Source organism: Ctenopharyngodon idella, chromosome 15, assembly GCF_019924925.1.
Source record: "Ctenopharyngodon idella isolate HZGC_01 chromosome 15, HZGC01, whole genome shotgun sequence".
Taxonomy (NCBI): Eukaryota; Metazoa; Chordata; class Actinopteri; order Cypriniformes; family Xenocyprididae; genus Ctenopharyngodon; species Ctenopharyngodon idella.
The window spans coordinates 13,945,850-13,967,065 of record NC_067234.1 but is presented as its reverse complement, the minus strand read 5'-3'; the positions used below and the strand labels follow the sequence as shown (position 1 = coordinate 13,967,065).

The following is a 21,216-nucleotide window of genomic DNA, read 5'->3' as shown; positions in this document are numbered from 1 at the left end:
ATATAATATGACACATTTATGTATAAAATGAAAGTAAAAAATAATAATGTGATAATGTAAGTTCATTTACGATAAATTGCATGTTGTCCTCATCTAAATTTGCTAAATGAACACATCTAAATCAAATGAATAACATAGTTGTTAATATTGTACTATTATTATTGTTGTATAAGTAAGAAATAATGAGGCATTAAATTTAACAAAACATTTATTTTCCTCTCAAAAAAATCCCAGTATATAAGTAAAACACAAAACATAATCAAAACATATTCCAGTCACAATGCTATGAACCATACATATGATTTAATAAAGACAGTACACGGAAGTGAGTCAAAACATCCTACATTTATAGGCACTTAGAGTAGCATTCACAGTTTTAAAAAAATAAGTGTTACTTTTTTAATCATATTTACCTCATTTTTATTTCCTAAACAAATATACTTTGTGTGGAAAATCTGTGTAACTGAACAGTATAAGATATCAGTTTAATCTTTCAGTTTAATGATGTGACTAATCAAAGTTAACAAATAAATCCTAGTTGACAATATACATAAAAATAATGAAACCTGAGTAAAAAAAAAAAAGTCTGAGTGATCAATTAATCCGTTGTTGTCTTTGGTATCATATTATATTCATCCTGAAACCCCTTCTGGGAGTTTTTCCATCATAAAGCAGCACAATGGAATTTTAAGACAATTAATCTCATGAATGCTGTGAAGGGAATGATGGTAACGCATAACATGCAATATAATTTTTATGTATGTGCTTTGCACCTTAAAAAATAAATCTTGTGAGGCAGGCACAGCCCACCTCAACTCCAGCTTGGATCATATTGACTCCAACCAGCAGGTGGTGCTAAATAGACCCTCTTTCCACGAAAAAGGAAAGTAACTACACCTCTATACCCAGCTCGTGGGACTCCTGACTTCAGGTCGTCCATTACACCAAGATTGCGAGCCAATGTTTTAAAACTGTCAGGACTAGAATACTGCACCCGAAATGGCCCAGACCCAGACAGTTTCCCACTCTGCAAGTCCTCCACGGTGACAACCGAAGCACTGTAAACCTCCTTCTCAAAGTTCTCATCATACTTCTTCTTTTCTAAATACGACAGGTCCATTTTTGTAAAAGGCACAAATTCGCTATTGAGCTTAATAAAGCGGAGGTACTTGTCATAAAACTGCCCCAAACTCACACCCTTCCTGCCGAATGTTAAAGTTCTGGAAATTTCCGGCCTGATGCAGGACCTGTCTCTGCGCTGATCGGGGTGCCGCATCCAGTCATCCCAAAACGAGGCCGGCCATTTTGGCTCAAGCTCTGTCCAGAGATCCTTTGTGAGCATCCAGCCCAAGCCTGGGAAAAAATCCGTCCTGTACAACAAGCTCGCTTTTCCAGGGTCTACGAATCCTTCCCTGCCATTATCATTCCAGGCAGACACGCACCACAGAGTTGGGTCCGATTTTAAAATCGGATGAAGCGATCTGAAGTACTCAAAAAAATCAGAGGCCACCTGGAGAAAAAAGATCAAACATATCATCAACAAAATAAAATGTTTGTGATATTCTCAAAGGAATAATTCACCACCAAAATTATACTGGAACACAAAAGAACATTGTGCTGAAGCATTCAAGCTTCAAAAAAAGTATTATAATGTGGTCCCTACAGCTAAATGTGCTAAATGCCAAGTCTTCTGAAGTTAAACAATGGCTTTGTGTCAGAATCAAGAGGAAATTTAACTAATTATTCACTGAAACTCTTCTCCAGTGAACTGATTCTCTGAAAAGATTTGACTGAAAAGAATGATTCATTCATTCACAAATAAGACATTGCCGCTTCTCTTAAGAGCATCCCAAAAACAGCGATCAACATTTTCAGTGTTATATACATATATGTAGTGTTGGGGAAAGTTACTTTTAAAAGTAATGCATTGCAATATTACGTTACTCCCTAAAATGTAACTAATTGCGTTAGTTACTTTTTATGGAAAGTAATGTTACATTACTTTTGCGTTACTTTTTCTCACCTGGGCTGACTTTTCAGCCATTTAGCCATTCTGGATTGAAGAAGAACAGGATGCAGGAGACGAAAGTTCAACACGCTTACTTCAGCAATAAAATTTAAAAAAGAATGAAACACAAATGTGATGTTTATCTAAGGCCCTGTTTCCACCTGGTATTAAGATGCATTTCGGTCTATCGGATCACAAGTGGACGATGCTAAATATAAGTTTAAACAGGGTGTAAAACGTTTTGAGCTTGTCCACTTTAGACCACTCCAAGAGGTAGTCGAAAAAACGCATGAGTACACATTATGGGAAGTTCACTAGCCAGACAGGATTTAAACTTTGTACAATGTTCTCTCAGCATTCCTGATTTCTAACACACACTCACAGTGTTCGGCGTGGTCTTGCGGCTGTCAGAGCAGAAATGAAAGCTGCTGCTCTCCGTATGTTTTTCCATTGTCTCTATGCACATTCATATGTAAATTGCGTGAGATTATTTTGTCCATTAGATAAAAAGATCTGAAAAACCCCTTATATTTACTCACCCATACACCCTCCCCTTGAAGAAATCAGGATAGAAGTGGTTGAAAGTGGACAAATGAGACGGATTAAAATACCGGGTGGAAACGGGTATGAGTCTCCCTCGTCTACCTGTGATCCAACTGACCAAAATGCATCTTAATACCAGGTGTAAACAGGGCCTTAAAGGGATAGTTCACCCAGAAATTAAAATTATCCCATGATTTACTCACCTTCAAGCCATCCTAGGAGTATATGACTATCTTCTTTCAGACGAACACAATCGGAGATATATTTAAAAATATTCTTAGTCCTCCAAGGATTATAATGGTTGTGAATGGGGGGCCACGTTTTGAAGCCAAATAATGCATCCATCCATAAAAATAAGTAATCCATACGACTCCAGGGGATTAATAAAGGCCTTCTGAAGCAAAGTGATTCGTTTTTGTAAGAAAAATATCCATATTTAAAACTTTATAAATTCAAATAACTAGCTTCCGGCAGACGACTGTACGCAGAATGCGCACGTCGACTTGCGGCAAATGAGTAATCCTCTGACGCGATGTATGACGCAGGATGTAGGAGTATCATAAGTTTAGACGTCTTTCACGGTTCAAATAAATACGGCTGGGCAACAAACTCGAAATCCTCCAACATTTCTCTTTAAAATTTCTCGTTTTAGACTTCTAATTCATGACCGGTGTTTTGTTTTGCTCTCTCCTCTGCGTCTCCGCGTTCGTCATTGCGTCCAGGTCAAAGGATACTCTTCCACCCAAATCGACTTGCGCATTCTGCGTATGGTCATCCGCAGGAAGCTAGTTATTTGAATTTATAAAGTTATAAATATGGATATTTTTCTTACAAAAAACGCGTTGCTTCACTTCAGAAAGCCTTTATTAACCCTTTGGAGCCGTATGGATTACTTTTTATTACTGACTTCAAAACACGGCCCCCCTTCACAACCATTATAAACCTTGGAGGACTAAGGATATTTTTAAATATATCTCTGATTGGGTTCGTCTGAAAGAAGATAGTCATATACATCTAGGACGGCTTGAGGGTGAGTAAATCATGGGATAATTTTCATTTTTGGGTGAACTATCCCTTTAAGTCATTTTTGCTTATTAGTATGGTTCAAATGGATCATCGAAGGTCAGCAGCAAAGACATTGGTTATTAAAGTGAGATTAAGTACATAAAGTATATTCGTGTAATATTTAATTATTGCAGGTTTGCGTAATAATCTGACATTGCATTTCACTGTTTTTATTCATTTTGAGTAATACAGAATCGCCTGCTCACATTTTTTCTAAAACTACAGTAACCATCATGTTCACACTCAACGCCTCGGCACGTGCTCCCGATTTCTCTCAACACAGAGACAGGAGAGCTGTCAGTCAATACATGGGAGAACAAAGTGAATTCGGTTACTTATTTGAAAAAGTAACTCAGATATTTTGTTGTAAATTTAAAAGTAATGCATTACTTTAATAGTTACTTGAAAAAAGTAATCTGATTACGTAACTCAAGTTACTTGTAATGCATTACCCCAACACTGCATATAGCATATAAATGGAGTCATAGCAACACTTTTTTTGTGCTTTTACAGTTTTATTGAAGCTTGAATAATTCAGCCCCCTTTCGCTGTAACTGCATGGTAAAAAAAAAAAAAAAAACTATTAGTCTTAACAAAATTCTCCTTGTGTATCATCTTTAAATTTTGGATTCCTTTAACTAGACATTACACAAACAACATGCATTAAAAGGAAGTTACCTCCAAATCATCCTCCACAACGACAACCGTTGAGTACGAAAAGGTGTTGAAAACCTGGCTGAGTGCCCAACGATAATGCCGTGAGATTTTGTAGTAACCCTGGAACTTCTTATGCTGTGAAGGTACTGAGATATCTGAAAGATCAGGCTGTTTGATATGGGTGAGCTGACTGCCATACGAAGCAATCACGTCAGACGTTTCTGCATGTCCGCAGTCCTGGCTCACTATGATGGGGTAGAGCTCGGCCGAAGGTCGGAGCTCAATGAGTTTGTCAAGACAGCGTTTCACTGTCACACGATTGCAGGCAATGACTAAAATAGGGATGACCACCGGAGCTGAATTTGGCTTAGCAGCTGTTACACTGCCTTTGTTCTCCCAAACTGACCACTGGTTCTGGATTTGCAATAGGATCTTCCTCTGCGAATCAAGTTCAGCTTCAAATGCATCGGCTACGCGCATCACTTCATTCATAATATTTCCAAACTTGCCTCCTTCGGCTGCGTCCCCAGCGTTACCAGGTTCACCATGGCTGTCCTGAAACCCTTGAGTGGAAGGGCGTCTCAAGAAGACAAAAATAAGAATGACATTCCAAGCTAAAAATATGAAAGCACCACAAATGACAAGAGAACTTTTCTTGCGGAGCATGGCCTGATGCGTGATGGGACAGAGGATTCAGGAAGGAAGAAATGGATGAGGATATGAAGCGGGCATTAAGAACAGGAAGGTTCGATGGATGGATGGGCAAGAAGAGTCTTGAGGATCTTTGAATTTTTTTTCACATGCTTTGCATGATATTTTTCGGTCAGTTGTCACAAAAGTAAAATAAATTTGTAACATTAAACCAACCGAAGCTGACAATAAGACATATTCCAGGTTTCAGGATTCTGATATAGGTGTTACGGTCCAACGTGACACAGTGAATTTCAGCAGAGCCTGTAAAATAAGCAAGATTAAAGGTCACATGTAATGTTTGCCAACCAAACAGCTGAGAAAGGTTCAGTATTATTCTCATTTGAATAGTTTTTGCATACAAGTGTGAATGTTACAAACTACAGATCAGAATGGAAAAAATCCACTTCTTTTGCATTTCACTGGTGCAAAATTTGAGTGGATTAGTTCTGTGTACGTAAAAAGGTCTAAATGCAAAACAATTTAGTCAAGCATCTTTTTTATACACTTACTGTATAGCATAGTTTTTATTTACAATGTGGCACATTTTCAGCTTCCACAAATGATTCACTGAAATCTCAAACATGTGGTACACATTATTTTAGTATCACTAAGATACTATTATAATTTAAATTTGTATTATTTTCATATTTTCATTTTCATTTTCGTTAAAGTTTTCATAAATTTGTTGTGTTTTTGTCATTTAGTGAGTTTTTTAGATATGTCTAAGTAGTTTTTGTTTTAGTTCTTTTAGTGCACCGAGTTTAACTAAATGAAAATGAGAAAATTGCCTTGGCAAATAGCGGAAATAAAATGATTTTTTTTTTTTCTTCAGTTAGCAATTATTTCATTTCAAGTAAGAAAACTGTTTATAACTATAATACTATGAACTATAATAACCCTGGTACGCTTTAATGGAAAAGCCCCTTATTTCCCTAAAAAAAAAAATTCCCCTTATTTTCCAAGTAGAGAAGTTGGCAGCGCAGAAAACAAGATCTCACTTTCTGTTTTTCATTAAAAAAAATAAATGTCAGCAGTCTGATAATCCATGCATTAGGGTATTTGATATGAAGCAGTGACAGTGGTGTAATCCTATTTTAAACATTTTTTATAATTATTATTGACTATGTTTTATGTTCTCATATTAATTGCGAGACTACATTACATATTTGTACTTATTTGACTGCTGCTTAATTTAAATAATTTAAAATAAATATTTAAGCTAAAGCTAAAGTGTAATTTAAAATGATGGAAAAGAAACTGTGACTTGTTACAGCATAAAATACGTAAAGTAAACCTAATGTATTCGTCAACTACATTATGAGAATTTATCGTGATTATTAAAATACACCTTGAAATAATACTAAGCTCAGTTGTCGCTGTTATTGTTTGACTATGCATCTTGAAATGAACCTTCCCATTAGTATTGTATGCGCAAATATGGTAAGGCATTATCAAGAAGGTTCGTCCGTCGATCAATAATCTCACCTGTAGATCATCCAGAACTCTCTCAACCACATCTGCCTACAGTAAGAGACTAACCGGTCTGTTTATCACCCATGAGAGCTGAGTTTAAGCAACACCATGATGCGTAAAAATGCCAACATATCTGACTTACATGAGTCAAAGCGCGCTCATACTCTGTCATGTTTCCCGTCTTCTTTAGTATGCAAGTACATTCATATTTCCGTCGCTTTAAAGATTATGTCCCATTTCAACTACTCAAAGTCATTTATCTGAATCTGTTGTGGATTACACGTTGAATAATCCTTAAATTAAACAGCAGTAAACTTCATTCTCGTCTACCCTTCAAGCTTTGCTCAAGAATGTAAGAATACTTGACTTCCGGGTAGCGTCATTTTTAGGAAGTCCCTCCCCCTCCCGTGTTTACCTTAACGAAGAGATACGTGTGCATAAAACGCATTTCCTTTGTGATCGGTGAAAGGTTAGAGGTAAGGTTTCGACCTCTGGATATACGTGGCTGTAGGGCCTCATAGTGTTTATGCTGATCCTGCGAAATTTATAAGCAGTGTCTCTGCTGAGGATCTTATTACAAGAGCAACGAGAGGTGGAAAACAGGTGTCCTCCTCGATTGGAAAAGCATATGTGTGCCAGACATAAATCGAAACTTGTGGACTTCTGTAAATCATGGAATCGTCCCACAGTCACTGTAAACCTGGATATATCACCTGTGATTTGGAGTTGACCTGTAAAATCAAGATAGTAGAAAAAAAGACATTTTGTGTAGTGTAGTATTTGTACACAAAAAAATGGCATTGATAATTGCTGAAATATTGAATTGCTTTTATTAAGTGTTTTTTTTTTTTTTTTTTTTAAGTTTTTTTTTTTTTTAGATATGTCTATGTAGTTTTAATTTTAGTTTTAGTTCTTTTAGTACATCGAGTTTAACTAAATGAAAAAAATTGCCTTGGCAATTAACTAAAATAAAATAAGTTGATTATATATATATATATATATATATAAAATATGGTCAACGCCAGGTATGTGGGTCATTGACAAATAAGGTTTTTAAAAGTGTAAAAAAACATAATGGAGGTATAATTAATTTTTAAGTTTTATTAAGTGTTAACAATGAGATTATGTGGTTTTTATAATCAATTAACACTGCTTTTGTCATTTTTTACAAGATACAATATTTTTACAAGCGACAATTTGTCACCAAAAAAGTCATTCGGTTTAACCAAAATTTCGGTTTTACCGAATGACACTTTTGGTTATACTGAATGACGACATTTTCAAACAATGCTAACAGGCTGATATCTAAATAGCTAGCAAAAGGACAATTAAACATTTTATATTTAGTACAAGTTTTTAAAATATTACAACATTTATAGCGGTTGTACCGAATGACCTGATGTTTCATGTGTATGATCAAATGAAAACATGACTTTTTCATATAGTTAAAAGAGAGTTTGTTACTTTGCTTCATGACCATGTGGTCCTTTGCAGGTGTCTGAATGATGTCACATCCTGTCACATGATACTGACCGCATGACTTGATCCAAAATGATCCCTTTATATTGGTTACTCCGAATGACATCAATAAAATTCATTTTTCCGGACATTCTTTCTCATAACAAAGCAACGACTTCTACACATAATTTTAATACCATTTTGCACAATGTTGATATATGATGTTATAAAATCATGCCAGAATAAAAAATATATACATTCATTACATTTTAAGATATTTTAATCACAAATGAAATGACTGTATTGGCCTTTGGACGGTTAAACCGAATGACCTTTTGACACTTCAAAATCTTTAAAATACCTTTATATGTAGCAAAATATAATTAAAACCTTTTGGATTCAATAAAAGAGATCTAGTTGTACTACCTTACATACTTTGGATGTCATATCTTTGTTTTTTATTATTATTAAGGCCTTTGGACAAAAAAAAAAAAAAAAAAATGACCCTTCACGTCATTGACCCATATGGGGTCTTGTTTCAAGACAGGATGGAGTCTGAGACTAATGATTTAGTGTTTCTTTTTAACTTAATAATCAAGTTTAATTTTGCTTAATAATTATACACATTTTAAAAGTATATGTATGCGGTGCAGAGCCTCAAAATCATCCTTCTGAAAAAACAAAACACATTCTTGATTCTGTTCTTTTATTAAGCCTTATCACAGGAGCAAAAATGCTATATTTTAATGAATATCAGCACACCTGTTAACAAGTGGCCTATTTATTAATAAACACAAAGTCAAGCGTGCATTGCAGCATCAGTTACCTCCTAAAGGCTGCTCGTGGTCAGCAGTTTTGGTAATATTTATAGCTTCTTTATCCCTAAAGGGAAATTCTGGTGCAAAACATTTGGCAAAAGTATAAATTGTATAAAACACAGGAGTATATTCCACAAAGCTGAAGTGAACAAGAGTGCATGAAAGAACATCTGTCTATCATGGGTATAAAAGTGCATTTGTGTGATGTGCATGTCATCCATAAGTGTTATAGCCGAAGACTCATTCGCCAGGTTCAGGTCCTTCCAGCGTTTTAGGTTGATCCTCATGATGTTCAGAGGTACATTTGACACACCCACTCAACTTATACTGCAAAAAAAAAAAAAAAAAAAACTATTGTTATAATATTAGCCATCATCATTACACAAAGGATGCTAATAGCAGTATGCCAATTTCTCACTAAATACTTCTTATTTTGAATTTTTATCACAAAAATATATTGTTATAATATTTGCCAGCCATCATCATTACATAAAGCATGCTATTGCTAATATGTGCCAATTTCTGACTCCTAAATGTACTATAATTCATTCAAATGTTGCTTAAGCAGCAGCAACCTCTTCATTCAACTGTGTTATTTCTGTAATTTTATGTAGGAAAATCCTCCTTTATTCTTAATTATGAATTGCATGTCCTCATGTATTATCTGGAGATTTATTTAAAAGTTAGAAATTAATTGAACGTACGTTTAGGGCAAAAGTTTTGAGGTGAGTTATGTAATACGTTATAATATGTCACTTTAGTTCTTTCCTGCAGGTATTAGTGACGCTGTAAAAGTATATAATAGGCTATGATAGTATATAACAATCACATATTCTGTAAAGAATTATAAGCAAAAAGGTTTGACTTGTGACCTTTTCAAACCACATTATAGCGGCCACTTACATCCGGATGAAGCTGGTTCCTGTGTATTCCAAGGTGAGTCCGCACACTGTCTGAGACTGCGGTTGTAAAATTGATCAGTTTGTCCTTTAAAGACCACAACAAGCCGAGAGAAAACAACGGATTCACATTATTGTGGTCCAGTGTGCTTACACTCCGAGCGCAAACTACACAAATACATGAAGTCCATGGGTTATCCGAGTTTAGTTTTCGTAAATGCGAGCCATCCAGTCGAAGCACCAGGTTGGTTTTGGATGAAACACTACAGCGTTGAGATTTAAAAGAAAAACTATAGTCCGACATCGCTTTCGTCTTTGGCCATTGATTTGCACTGGATGCTTTCATAGACAAAATTTTGTTGTCAAACTTTGGAGAGTTTCTGACCAGATGATCTTTGGATTCACAATTTCTTATCGAAGATTTTCCTGAACAGGACGTTTCAAATCGCGCTGTCACAGGCAGAACTCCGGGAATATCCACTCGCTTCCTGGGAAATAAGAATTCCCAAAGAGAGCGAAAATAAGATTTGACCGAATCTCCATTTGTAATCCCGAGCCCGTAAGCTGAAGCTCGAGTCCGCTTCTTGTTCGCCTGTTTTCGGGCAAGGATATTCCCCTGGCACCGGAGAACAGCCGATAGGGCTGAAGCGGAGGGTGTCGAAGCCATCGCAGACTTTATTTTAGGACTCTTGTGGTCCTTTTACATGCAGTCCTACCTTGTGATGCTGATATAAGCGACCCCAGAGCCCGAATTTGACTCTGAATGACTTATAAAGCGTTATTATGTGTAGTCTTGCCACAGGGCTTGCGTCAGATCGAGGGGTGTTGGTTATTCAAGTTGCCTGTGGCCAATATCGTGTGCTTCACATGCCTCCCTCGTGTACACAGTGTGCGAATTATACAGTTATTTTTAGAGGAGGACACTACCTTTAATTTTAAGGTACTTAAAAGAAATCAATCTGTGTAAAGGTTTCTTTTTTTGGCCAACCTAAATGACTTGTTTGTAGCCTGCTGCCTCTAGCATAACAGTTTTTTCCACCATATATGTATATTTAGCATGAAAACCCCTATACATATTATATAAAAGGAAATATGTATACATTTTAATAAATTAGGAAGGCCAGAATCCACCACACCCCAATCCTCCATAAACAGACCATTTATAGAGCAAAAATATGATTGGGCCTCTTGACCTATATTGGAAACATACTCATATGATCTTGACAGATACTGGCTATGTTGTATAAATAAACATTTGTGATTTTGCACATTATATTTTTAACTGTCAGGACAACTGGACAGGTAGGCCTGTATTTTAGAAGAATGTTGAAAACAAAATCAGACTTCTTGAAACAGTCTGTAACTTGTGAATGCAGTGTACAGAATGTACACTGGAGGGCATCTGAGCTCACTTATTGATGGATACCTAGTATGTAGGAAATTGTGTGATTTACTCTGTACAATGTGACACAGAACCCTATTGAAAAAAACAGCATATGCTGGTTAGGTATGTTTTGAAGCATGGAAGCTGGTCATGAGCTGGTTTAAGTTGGTCAAGTGCTGGTCCTGAGCTGGAGGTAGTTGCTTAGGACCATCTTGGGACCAGCACTTGACCAGCATAAACCAGCTCAAACCAGCTTCCATGCTTCAAAACATATCTAACCAGCATATGCTGTTTTTTTTCTGCTAGGGAAACTTACAATTTTGCAGCGCAACATGTATTTTAGTATCCATATTGTCCAACAGTGATATACAGATAATTTGCGAGTTTGACTGAATGCATGGCCTTGGCATCAACAAAATATATCAGGAATGTTATGTCTTCTTTTTTTGTTTGTTATTCTAACTACGCAAGTTAGATTACTTGCATTTTATTATTTGCATTTAAGCATCGTTTTTACCCTACTACATCAGAACAGACATGCAATGCATTATTTTTTCATTTTGTATATGGAATTATATCCTACATTAGTTATAACCCTTATTTATGAAACTAAAGTCCTGCTGAAACAGCCGTTTTCATGCGCTGACCTGGCTTTTACTGTAATCGACGTGGGTTCGGATCCGCCTTTTGCCGAGCTCACTCTTCTCCATTTTCTCATGACATATCACATTAGAAAGGCATTTATTTTCAATAAAAATGAAAATAATGTTCTAAAAGTGGAAATAAACTGTGTTTAATAATACTAAGTGTTTATTGATACGGAGTTTTGAGGTGATACGGAATATGTTACGGAATATGTTATCTGTTTCTGATGCAGAAAAGTTAGTTCATGCTTTCATGACGTCTAGACTAGATTACTGTAATGCATTACTAGCTGGTTGTCCTGCTTCCTCAATAAACAAGCTACAATTAGTACAAAATGCAGTTGCTAGAGTTCTTACCAGGTCAAGAAAATATGATCATATAACACCAATTTTATCATCTCTACACTGGTTACCTATTAAGTTCCGTATCGATTATAAAGTATTGCTAATGACCTATAAGGCTCTAAATGGTTTAGCTCCTGTGTACTTAACCGATCTTCTATCGCCCTACAATCCTTCACGCTCTTTAAGATCACAAAACTCTGGACTTCTGGTTGTACCTAGGATATCTAAGTCCTCTAAAGGAGGGAGAGCGTTTTCACATTTGGCTCCTAAACTCTGGAATAGCCTTCCTGATAATGTTCGGGGCTCAGACTCGCTCACCCAGTTTAAATCTAGATTAAAGACGCAACTCTTTAGCCAAGCATTCACATAATCCATCTCATATCAGATCAAATGCACATGACTATCTTTGCTTAATGTTATGAACAGCAGCTATGCTAATTATTCTCCATTTGCTTTTCCGTTTTACCTCGGGACGCCCGAGTACATCAGTTTCAGTTTGGATCCAGCCTCTTAAGAAGACCTCAGATGACTAAAACTTTGGAAGAGACGGCGCCAACTCCTGCGAGGACTTCAGAAGATGCAACATCTGGATCAACACGCACATTCGCAAATTTCTATATATCCTAATTATTGTTAATATGTAATTCATTTTTCCAGGAGCTCTTTGCTTCTACCTTCAATTAAATTGCTAACAGTGATTGTATATTAATTGCCTAAATTATTACATTATTAGCTAACTGCATTCTCCAAATTGTAATGTTGACATGCATTCTCTGTAAAGCTGCTTTGAAATGATATGTATTGTGAAAAGCGCTATACAAATAAATGTGAATTGAATTGAAAAAAGTATTGAGTAGGGGAAGGTGTAGGGAGGGTTTTTATTCTCCCAATAAGGCAGCATCCAATTAATAATTTTAATAAATATAATCATTTACACTCTATGATATTATTGCATCCTGTTAATGTACAAAAATACTAAGGTGCAAATAGTATCTACCAGTATGAAGTAGGCTATAGATAGCATCTAATTTCTTGCAAAGAACTGATAATTTTGCATGGTGTAAATAGAATCTATCGCTATTTCTAGTAATTTTCTTCTATTAAATTCAGATAAGACTGAAGTATTATTTACTGGACCAAAAACCTGTACACAGAATCTCTCAGACTACAATTTGCATTTAGAAGGATGTACTGTTACTCCGTCCTCCACAGTTAAAGACCTGGGTGTTATATTAACAGCAACTTGTCCTTCGAAAATCATATCTCATATGTTACAAAAACAGCCTTCTTCCACCTCAGAAACATTGCTAAGCTACAGAATATGTTATCTGTTTCTGATGCAGAAAAGATAGTTCATGCTTTCATGACGTCTAGACTAGATTACTGTAATGCATTACTAGCTGGTTGTCCTGCTTCCTCAATAAACAAGCTACAATTGGTCCAAAATGCAGCTGCTAGAGTTCTTACCAGGTCAAGAAAATATGATCATATAACACCAGTTTTATCTCTACACTGGTTACCTATTAAGTTCCATATCAATTATAAAGTATTGCTCCTGACCTATAAGGCTCTAAATGGTTTAGCTCCTGTGTACTTAACTGATCTTCTATTGCCCTACAATCCTTCTTGCTCTTTAAGATCACAAAACTCTGGACTTCTGGTTGTATCTAAGTCCACTAAAGGAGGGAGAGCGTTTTCACATTTGGCTCCTAAACACTAGAATAGCCTTCCTGATAATGTTTGGGGCTCAGACTCGCTCACCCAGTTTAAATCTAGATTAAAGACACATCTCTTTAGCCAAGCATTCACATAATGCATCTCAAATCAGATCAAATGCACATGACTATCTTTGCTTAATGTTATGAACAGCAGCTACGCTAATTATTCTCCATTTGCTTTTCTGTTTTATTTTTGCCCCTTATGAAGACCTCAGATGACCAACACCTTTGAAGAGACGGCGCCAACTCCTGCGAGGACTTCAGATGACGCAACATCTGGATCAACATGCACATTCCCAAATTTCTATATATCCTAATTATTGTTAATATGTAATTCATTATTTCCAGGAGCTCATTGCTTCTACCTTCAATTAAACTGCTAACAGTGATTGTAAATTAAATTGCCTAAATTATTACATTGTTAGCTAACTGCATGATTATATGTACATTTCTGAAACCACATACATTGGACAGTCACCTCCGATACCAGATTCTCTAAATTGTAATGTTGACATGCATTCTCTGTAAAGCTGCTTTGAAACGATATGTATCGTGAAAAGCGCTATACAAATAAATATGAATTGAATTGAATATTTTCACCTAGTGTAAATAGCATATCGCTAAGAAAATGCTGCCATTGTCAATTAGTGTAAATAGAATATATTGCTGTTGTCACTTAGTGTAAATAGCATCTATCGCTATTTGCACTTAGTGTAAATGGCATCTATTGCTATTTGCACTTAGTGTACATGGCATCTTTCGCTATTTGCACTTAGTGTAAATGGCATCTATTGCTATTTGCACTTAGTGTACATGGCATCTATCGCTACTTGCACTTAGTGTACATGGCATCTATCGCTACTTGCACTTAGTGTACATGGCATCTATCGCTATTTGCACTTAGTGTACATGGCATCTATTGCTACTTGCACTTAGTGTACATGGCATCTATCGCTATTTGCACTTAGTGTACATGGCATCTATCGCTATTTGCACTTTGTACATGGCATCTATCGCTATTTGCACTTAGTGTAAATAGCATCCATCGCTATAGCCGTGCAAATAGCCGCTGCCGATGTTTTCTGATTGCTGCATCAGTTATGTGTGCTGTGTACTTCTGGTCATTTTCCTTTTTTTATCATTGGTGAACTTATAATTGTAGGTACACTCTAAAAAGTAATTCAGAGGAACACAACCTGATTAAATGTATGCTTTCAAGATAAAAATTCAAATTTATTGACTTAATTAAACCTTTTAAGTTGCAAAGTTTATTTTGATTAGTTCTATTGACATATACTAATCATTACATCAACTTAATATTGTGTGAAATTTAAACTGAAATGTTTTGTATTATGTTGAAACTATTTGGAACATTTATAAGTAATTATATTTTGAATCAGTGTTTATGCTACAAAATTAAGTTCCTCTAACTCAGTGTAATTTGTTGGTTGAGACGTAAATTTTGAATTGTTTATATTCAATTTATATATTGAATTTTTGAGTGTATATATTCACCCAACCAGAAAATGGTCTAAAACTTTATTTTCCACTTTTTTGCCTCTCCCCATTTGTGCAAAAGAACAAAAAACTATGAATATACATTATAATTATACATATCAGAGTATATTATTTACATTATGTGCAGCGTAAGTCAAAGACTTATACTTTTTGTATATTTCTAATAAATGTTTTTCCAACATGAGAAAGAACATTTATGAGCTTCATTTGTGTTGTTATATACATTTTTAGACTGAGATTATTTGCACTGGTGAGTCGTCACAGTTTTGTCCTTACCGTGCGTCAATACTACAAACCATAAGAAATACAGTACATGAAAAAACACACTTCTTCATTAAATCAAATGGCATAGTAATATTGTACAATAATATTATTAATTAATATTATCCAGCCCTTTTTGAAAAAAAAAAACAACAAAAAACGAAATTTATCAATAGTTTGAAAAGCACAATTCATCACTTGTCAAATAGATGTCATCGTTGTCTCTTGTTCTAAAGACCTTTGCACAATAATGTCTCAGTCTGTGTAAAATATGTCCATGCTCAACAGCCTTCAGTGTATCATATGTTCAAGTTTTTCCAGTTCATTCCTATTGAGCCTGTCTGAAGCTTCTTACACAAAAGCAAACAAAAATGCAGTGTTGTATACAATGCAACAGGCTCCACTAAGAATCTAGCTCGTTTTGCTTTGCCAGTCGTCCTTCTTGAGTGCTGTGCGTTTCCTCACCCCTTAAGGCGATGGGTCTGGAGAAGTTTGGTTTGGGAATGGACTTATTGGTTTATGAATAAAGGGCATCACCACAAAGGTGAAGATGCCTACCAGCATCAGAGCCACAGTGATTATGATAATGGCTGCAAGTACGGCATAATAGCACTGATTGGAATATAATAACCTTCTTATACGACCCCTCATCCTGCTGGGAGGTCTTCCAACATCAATCATGGTCGCCTGGCCGAGACCTTCCTCCATGACTCCAAGTGGGTTATTACCGGCCTGCTCCTCTTTCTTCTTTGACACCGGCAGGCTTAAGCTGGTCTTAATGGAGCTGTTTGATGGAGGATTCTTGAGGATGAGTTTGCCTTTGCTGCGTTTAAAACGCACAGAAAGTGCCCTTTGCATCTCGGCCGGAAGTTTCCGGAAGATGTCTTCGTTATTTCCTAGCTGAGGCAGATCTCGGCCGTGTCGGATTTCCGTCAGCTCTCGACAGATGGGGCAAGTCAGCGTCTTGAGCTCTGGAGAATTGACGTTGATGCGTGCCAGGCATTCCAGGCAAAACGTGTGTCCGCAGGAAAGTAACTTTGGGGCCTTGAAGACGTTGTCGAAGCTGCAGAAGCACACAATGCACTCTGTGTCTTGCAGTTCGTCTCTGGGTTGCTCCGTCTTGTGGTGTCCAGGCTCGTGGTTTTGGTCTCGCTTCCTTCCCTCCTCGCTGCGACCCCGTTGTTGCTTTCCGCCCTCCTTCCGGTCCCGTTCTCTACTTCGGCTACCTTCACGACGCCGGTTTTCCGCCTCATTGCTGCGGCTTCTCCTAAGAGGCTTCTCTCGCCCCTCTGAAGTTTCCAGGTGGAAGCTGCCCTTTCTTTTCAGCTTGGCATTGGGCCCTTTTTTGCTGCCATGGGGTTTCTCTGTGCCGTCACTCATCGTGTACAGCCTTAGAGCAGATTAAGAGAAAATGGAAGAAAAGCCTGCAAGGAAAGATGAAGCAATACACTATCAGTCTAGATTGCAAATACAATCGATGGAATTCACATTCAACAGGCATGATTTCATTTAGGATCTGGAAATTCTGAGATTTAAAAGTGCTGCATGACCTTTAAGGCTCTTGCCTGTACAAGGAGGTTGCACAAGAACGAACTTGTGTCACCAAAGTGTACAGCTATGCAACTCAAAGAAAGGTGGAGATCGTAAACTAAAATGTACTATTAGCAGTCAAGTGTGATGAGAACATTGCTTGTTACAGGTTATTGCTTGTTTTTCTTAGTATTCTATTATAGGCCTTGAATGGCTTTGAGTTTCCCTCAGTGGCCATCTTTATTTGAAATGGTTAACCAAGGGTCACCAACATGATCAAACCGTTGCTGGAAAAATTGTACACAATCTTCTACATGCCTCCATGTCATATGATTGATATTTTATAGTTTTTTAGCAAGTAGAAATCCTTTTAGTATCATTCTAAAAATGTCCCACTTCAGGTTATGGTTCACATGTCTTTTTGCTTTGAAATCTTTAATGATTTTTATAAATTAAAGGGTTAGTTCACCCAAAAATGAAAATTATGTCATTAATTACTCACCCTCATGCCGTTCCACACCTGTAAGACCTTCATTCATCTTCAGAACACAAATTAAGATATTTTTGTTGAAATCCAATGGCTCAGTGAGGCCTGCATAGCCAGCAATGACATTTCCTCTCTCAAGATCCATTAATGTACTAAAAACATATTTAAATCAGTTCATGTGAGTACAGTGGTTCAATATTAATATTATAAAGCCACGAGAATATTTTTGGTACACCAAAAAAACAAAATAACGACTTATATAGTGATGGCCGATTTCAAAACACTGCTTCAGGAAGATTCGGAGCGTTATGAATCAGCGTGTCGAATCATGATTCGGATCGCGTGTCAAACCGCCAAACTGCTGAAATCACGTGACTTTGGCACTCCGAACCGCTGATTCAACATACTCATTCTCGTCGCTTTATAATATTAATATTGAACTACTGTACTCACATGAACTGATTTAAATATGCAGGCCTCACTGAGCCATCGGATTTAATCAAAAATATCTTAATTTGTGTTCCGAAGATTAACGAAGGTCTTACGGGTGTGGAACGGCATGAGGGTGAGTAATAAATGACATTATTTTCATTTTTGGGTGAACTAACCCTATAAGCGTAAGAATAACTTACTAATTTTATTGTTAGTAATATTTCAAGATAAACATTCACTGGACCAAAGCAACTTAGGTTTACGTTATTATCCGTACATATTTTTTTAGAAAAATCATGTTAAAATGTGAGTATCGAATATTATGCATCAGGCTTTTTGACATTTATTTGTACGTCTTTCATTTGATCTCTTAATTCATTTGACTTTTAGGTCATATAAATATCAGAAACTGCACCAAATGCTAAATCGACAATAATGGCAATAAAAAAAAATTTCCTCCTCAAGCGTGAGCTCCATATTCTCATTATATGAGCCATTAAAGCATAATATGAAACTCAACAAAAAACGCAATAATATTTTGTCTAAAGGTTAGATAAACTGTTCCATTTCAAAAAATTAGTTTTTTCCTGACAATTATTTCATATGTTAGGCTTGGTCCATTTTTTACAATGTTCATATGTGATCTTGGGTTAGTAATTAACACAATGTACAATTGTAAACCTCAGGCTACTATTCTTATTTGCGTTTTTATGAGGTTGATAACATCTGTGCGAATATGGCTAGGTCAGTCTGTTCGTAAATTAATATATTCATAAAATAATACTCATCATTCCAGTAAATATGACTGATATCAACATTTAAGATGCGCACATGCTGAAATCACATGCATGTGAATGTTTGTTACTGTGCGAAGTGTGTGATTATTATGTACTGAGGTAATTTATGACCGCCTGTCGCTAAACAACATGTTGTATTGTATCACATACTATTGGCACCACAATTAAAGTTATAACCTAGGGATAAAGTACTAACCACCTTTTGACAGAGGTTTTCAAATTAACCCATAATTAGTGTGAAAATCCCATAACAGTGTTGACCTAGTGTACAGGAATGCAAACCAGAGTATCAAGTTTTTGCATCAGGGTGCAGATCCCAGTTTCATTCTGTATGCTTATAGTTAAGCTTTAACTATGAATCAGATTAAGAACCTCATGAAAAAAAAAAAAAAAAGGAATGTTTAATAGCAAATTTAATAGGTTTGAAAATGATTATTGAATGTGATAATATGAACATGTAAAATCCAGGTTAAATTTAGTTGTTCAGGAATCAAAATAGCCCATGTTTTTGCATACTCAGTGCTATAAAGGTGATATAAAACACCAATAAAAACATTTATTTTTAGGCGCATCTGAGCTGAAAGCAGAACTAGTTCTTTTCAGAATTTTTTTTCATATATTCTGACTAAACAACTTCCCAAACGAAAGGCACACACCCACAGGTTGAGCACAAACCAGATCAAGTCAGTTAAGACCTGTGTCACTACTGACAATAACACACCTACATTTGAAGGAGAGACCGGGGCTAGTTGTCACACTTTTTACTTAAGATAAAATAAACAGAGGCTTGATTTGCTTAACACACCAATAGTGGGGCATGTTGTTACATTGGAATAATAGAATTAAGTAGCCTTTAACAAGTAACAAATTACAACATAAAACATACGTGTGACAAAGTATACAAAATATTAGCAAAATTATGAATTTTAGTTTGGAGGACAGAATTCACAAAAAAAAAAAAAAAAAAAAAAAAATTCAAGAGGGTTTTTTTTTTAGTCTTTTAAATTCTAAAAATGATCCATCAGACGACAAAAGGCATGTAGTAGATTGTGTACATGTATTTCAGCCAAGTTTTGAACATGATGATAATTTCGAAGCCTTAGAAATGTATCAAATATGTTACAGTAGGCTTTAAGGGGTTAAGAATGACCATTGGTCAATATACAAAACCACTATCAGAGAGAATATATATGTATAATTGGATTGTTCACTCAAAACCTTTTAGTTTTAATAGCCATGTGACAACTAGCCCCGGTCTCCATGTTGTACCTGTATTTATAAGTTAAAATCACAAAAAGAGTTTGTGAAAACATGCCAACTACCTATGAGCTGAAGAGCAGTTGAACCCCCTGGTGTTTAGGTGCCTGTGAAGTTTGCCTGGCTCCAGAAGCACATATTCCAGTCTAGGTGTGCATCCAACAATACAATGTGAAAGGTGTGCAATCCAGTCCGTTCTGTCTTCCTCAAAGCTATCACTATGGTTTTCATAATCTGTTAGTTAACGTAAGCAAGGTATCTCCTCCTCTTCTGCATGTTTATCTCTCTCCCTCCCTCCCTTCCTCCTTATTTTTACCCTGTCATACCTGTTGAACTTGTCCAGTTACTCCAGTTTGAATGTGAGGAATCCACTGACTTATATACTTGAGCTTTATGTTTCTGACCTTGAATGAGGCTGAATCCACCAAGTGTGATTCTCAGTGCTCTAAATATCAAAATGTCATGTTTGTTCATGCAAAACTCACAGCCATGATGCAAACAGTACCAGGATGTTGCTATGCAGTTGATAGGGTGTTCTGGGTGGTTACTTACAAGTCCAAGTCAAAAGAGTCCAGAGTCTCATCGAAAAACCTTCAACACTTAATAGTGATGCTTTCCTTGTCAAAAACAGCTACACGTGCACTTAAGATGAGGGTTTGAGGAAATTCCCGTTGTAATAGAGACAGATTCCATAAAAAAAAAAAAACTATTTCACATCGTTTTTCCTACTACAGGACATATAACAAGAAATACACACCATTTAGATGCATGGGAACAGGGAACATAGGGAAGTTTATTAAGATCTCAGGAAGTCGCTGATAAATTGAATAAGTTAACGATACACACACACCCACCCACCCACATTCCCTGATAAGGGATAGGAAGCACTATCCCATTCCCGGTCCAGCATGTAGAAGTTTTATGTTATAAAGGTTGAGCCGGTTTGTTGTGGCGTGAATCACTTCACTTTATAGCCATCATACCTGTACTTTTATCTTGGCTTGTTGTCAACACACTATTGCCACTATTGATTCAGGCTGAGAAAGAAGCCCAGAAGAGCAACTTCTAGATGACTGGATATAAGCCGTATGCAAAATACACATGGCTGTGCTTGGAGGATCAGATTTCCAGACTGTTTTTAGATTAGAGGGCAGATGTGTAGCGGTTAATGGTAGTTGCTTGTAGGTTTGAACAATGCAGGTGATCGCCTCAGGAAAAAAAAAAAAAAT

At 36.3% G+C, this 21,216-nt stretch overlaps 2 protein-coding genes across 4 annotated transcripts; both read right to left on the bottom strand.

Moving 5' to 3' along the window:
* Positions 1-190: 190 nt before the first annotated feature.
* Positions 191-7,227, bottom strand: mgat1a (alpha-1,3-mannosyl-glycoprotein 2-beta-N-acetylglucosaminyltransferase a). 2 transcript variants are annotated; one of them, XM_051862349.1, is made up of 3 exons: positions 6,452-7,227; positions 4,295-5,227; positions 191-1,510 (listed from the first exon to the last, which is right to left on the bottom strand). In XM_051862349.1, the coding sequence occupies exons 2-3, from the start codon at positions 4,937-4,939 to the stop codon at positions 812-814; spliced, it is 1,344 nt and encodes a 447-aa protein (XP_051718309.1). In that variant the 5' UTR covers positions 4,940-5,227; positions 6,452-7,227; the 3' UTR covers positions 191-811. The 2 variants fall into 2 exon arrangements, with proteins under 2 accessions (XP_051718309.1, XP_051718307.1); XM_051862347.1 differs by having other exon boundaries at positions 6,582-7,227.
* Positions 7,228-8,586: 1,359 nt separating this feature from the next.
* rnf183 (ring finger protein 183) lies at positions 8,587-20,237 on the bottom strand. 2 transcript variants are annotated; one of them, XM_051862352.1, is made up of 3 exons: positions 20,053-20,237; positions 9,619-16,908; positions 8,587-9,042 (listed from the first exon to the last, which is right to left on the bottom strand). In XM_051862352.1, the coding sequence occupies exon 2, from the start codon at positions 16,862-16,864 to the stop codon at positions 15,953-15,955; it is 912 nt and encodes a 303-aa protein (XP_051718312.1). In that variant the 5' UTR covers positions 16,865-16,908; positions 20,053-20,237; the 3' UTR covers positions 8,587-9,042; positions 9,619-15,952. The 2 variants fall into 2 exon arrangements, with proteins under 2 accessions (XP_051718312.1, XP_051718313.1); XM_051862353.1 differs by lacking the exon at positions 20,053-20,237 and adding an exon at positions 17,517-19,626.
* Positions 20,238-21,216: the final 979 nt, after the last annotated feature.

Bases quoted from the DNA above. Each gene is read 5' to 3' on its own strand.
- mgat1a (XM_051862349.1), bottom strand. From the start codon at position 4,939: ATGCTCCGCAAGAAAAGTTCTCTTGTCATTTGTGGTGCTTTCATATTT. The intron at 1,511-4,294 runs GTAACTTCCTTT...TTTTTTCTCCAG, and splicing joins TTGTGGAGGATGATTTGGAG to GTGGCCTCTGATTTTTTTGA.
- rnf183 (XM_051862352.1), bottom strand. From the start codon at position 16,864: ATGAGTGACGGCACAGAGAAACCCCATGGCAGCAAAAAAGGGCCCAAT.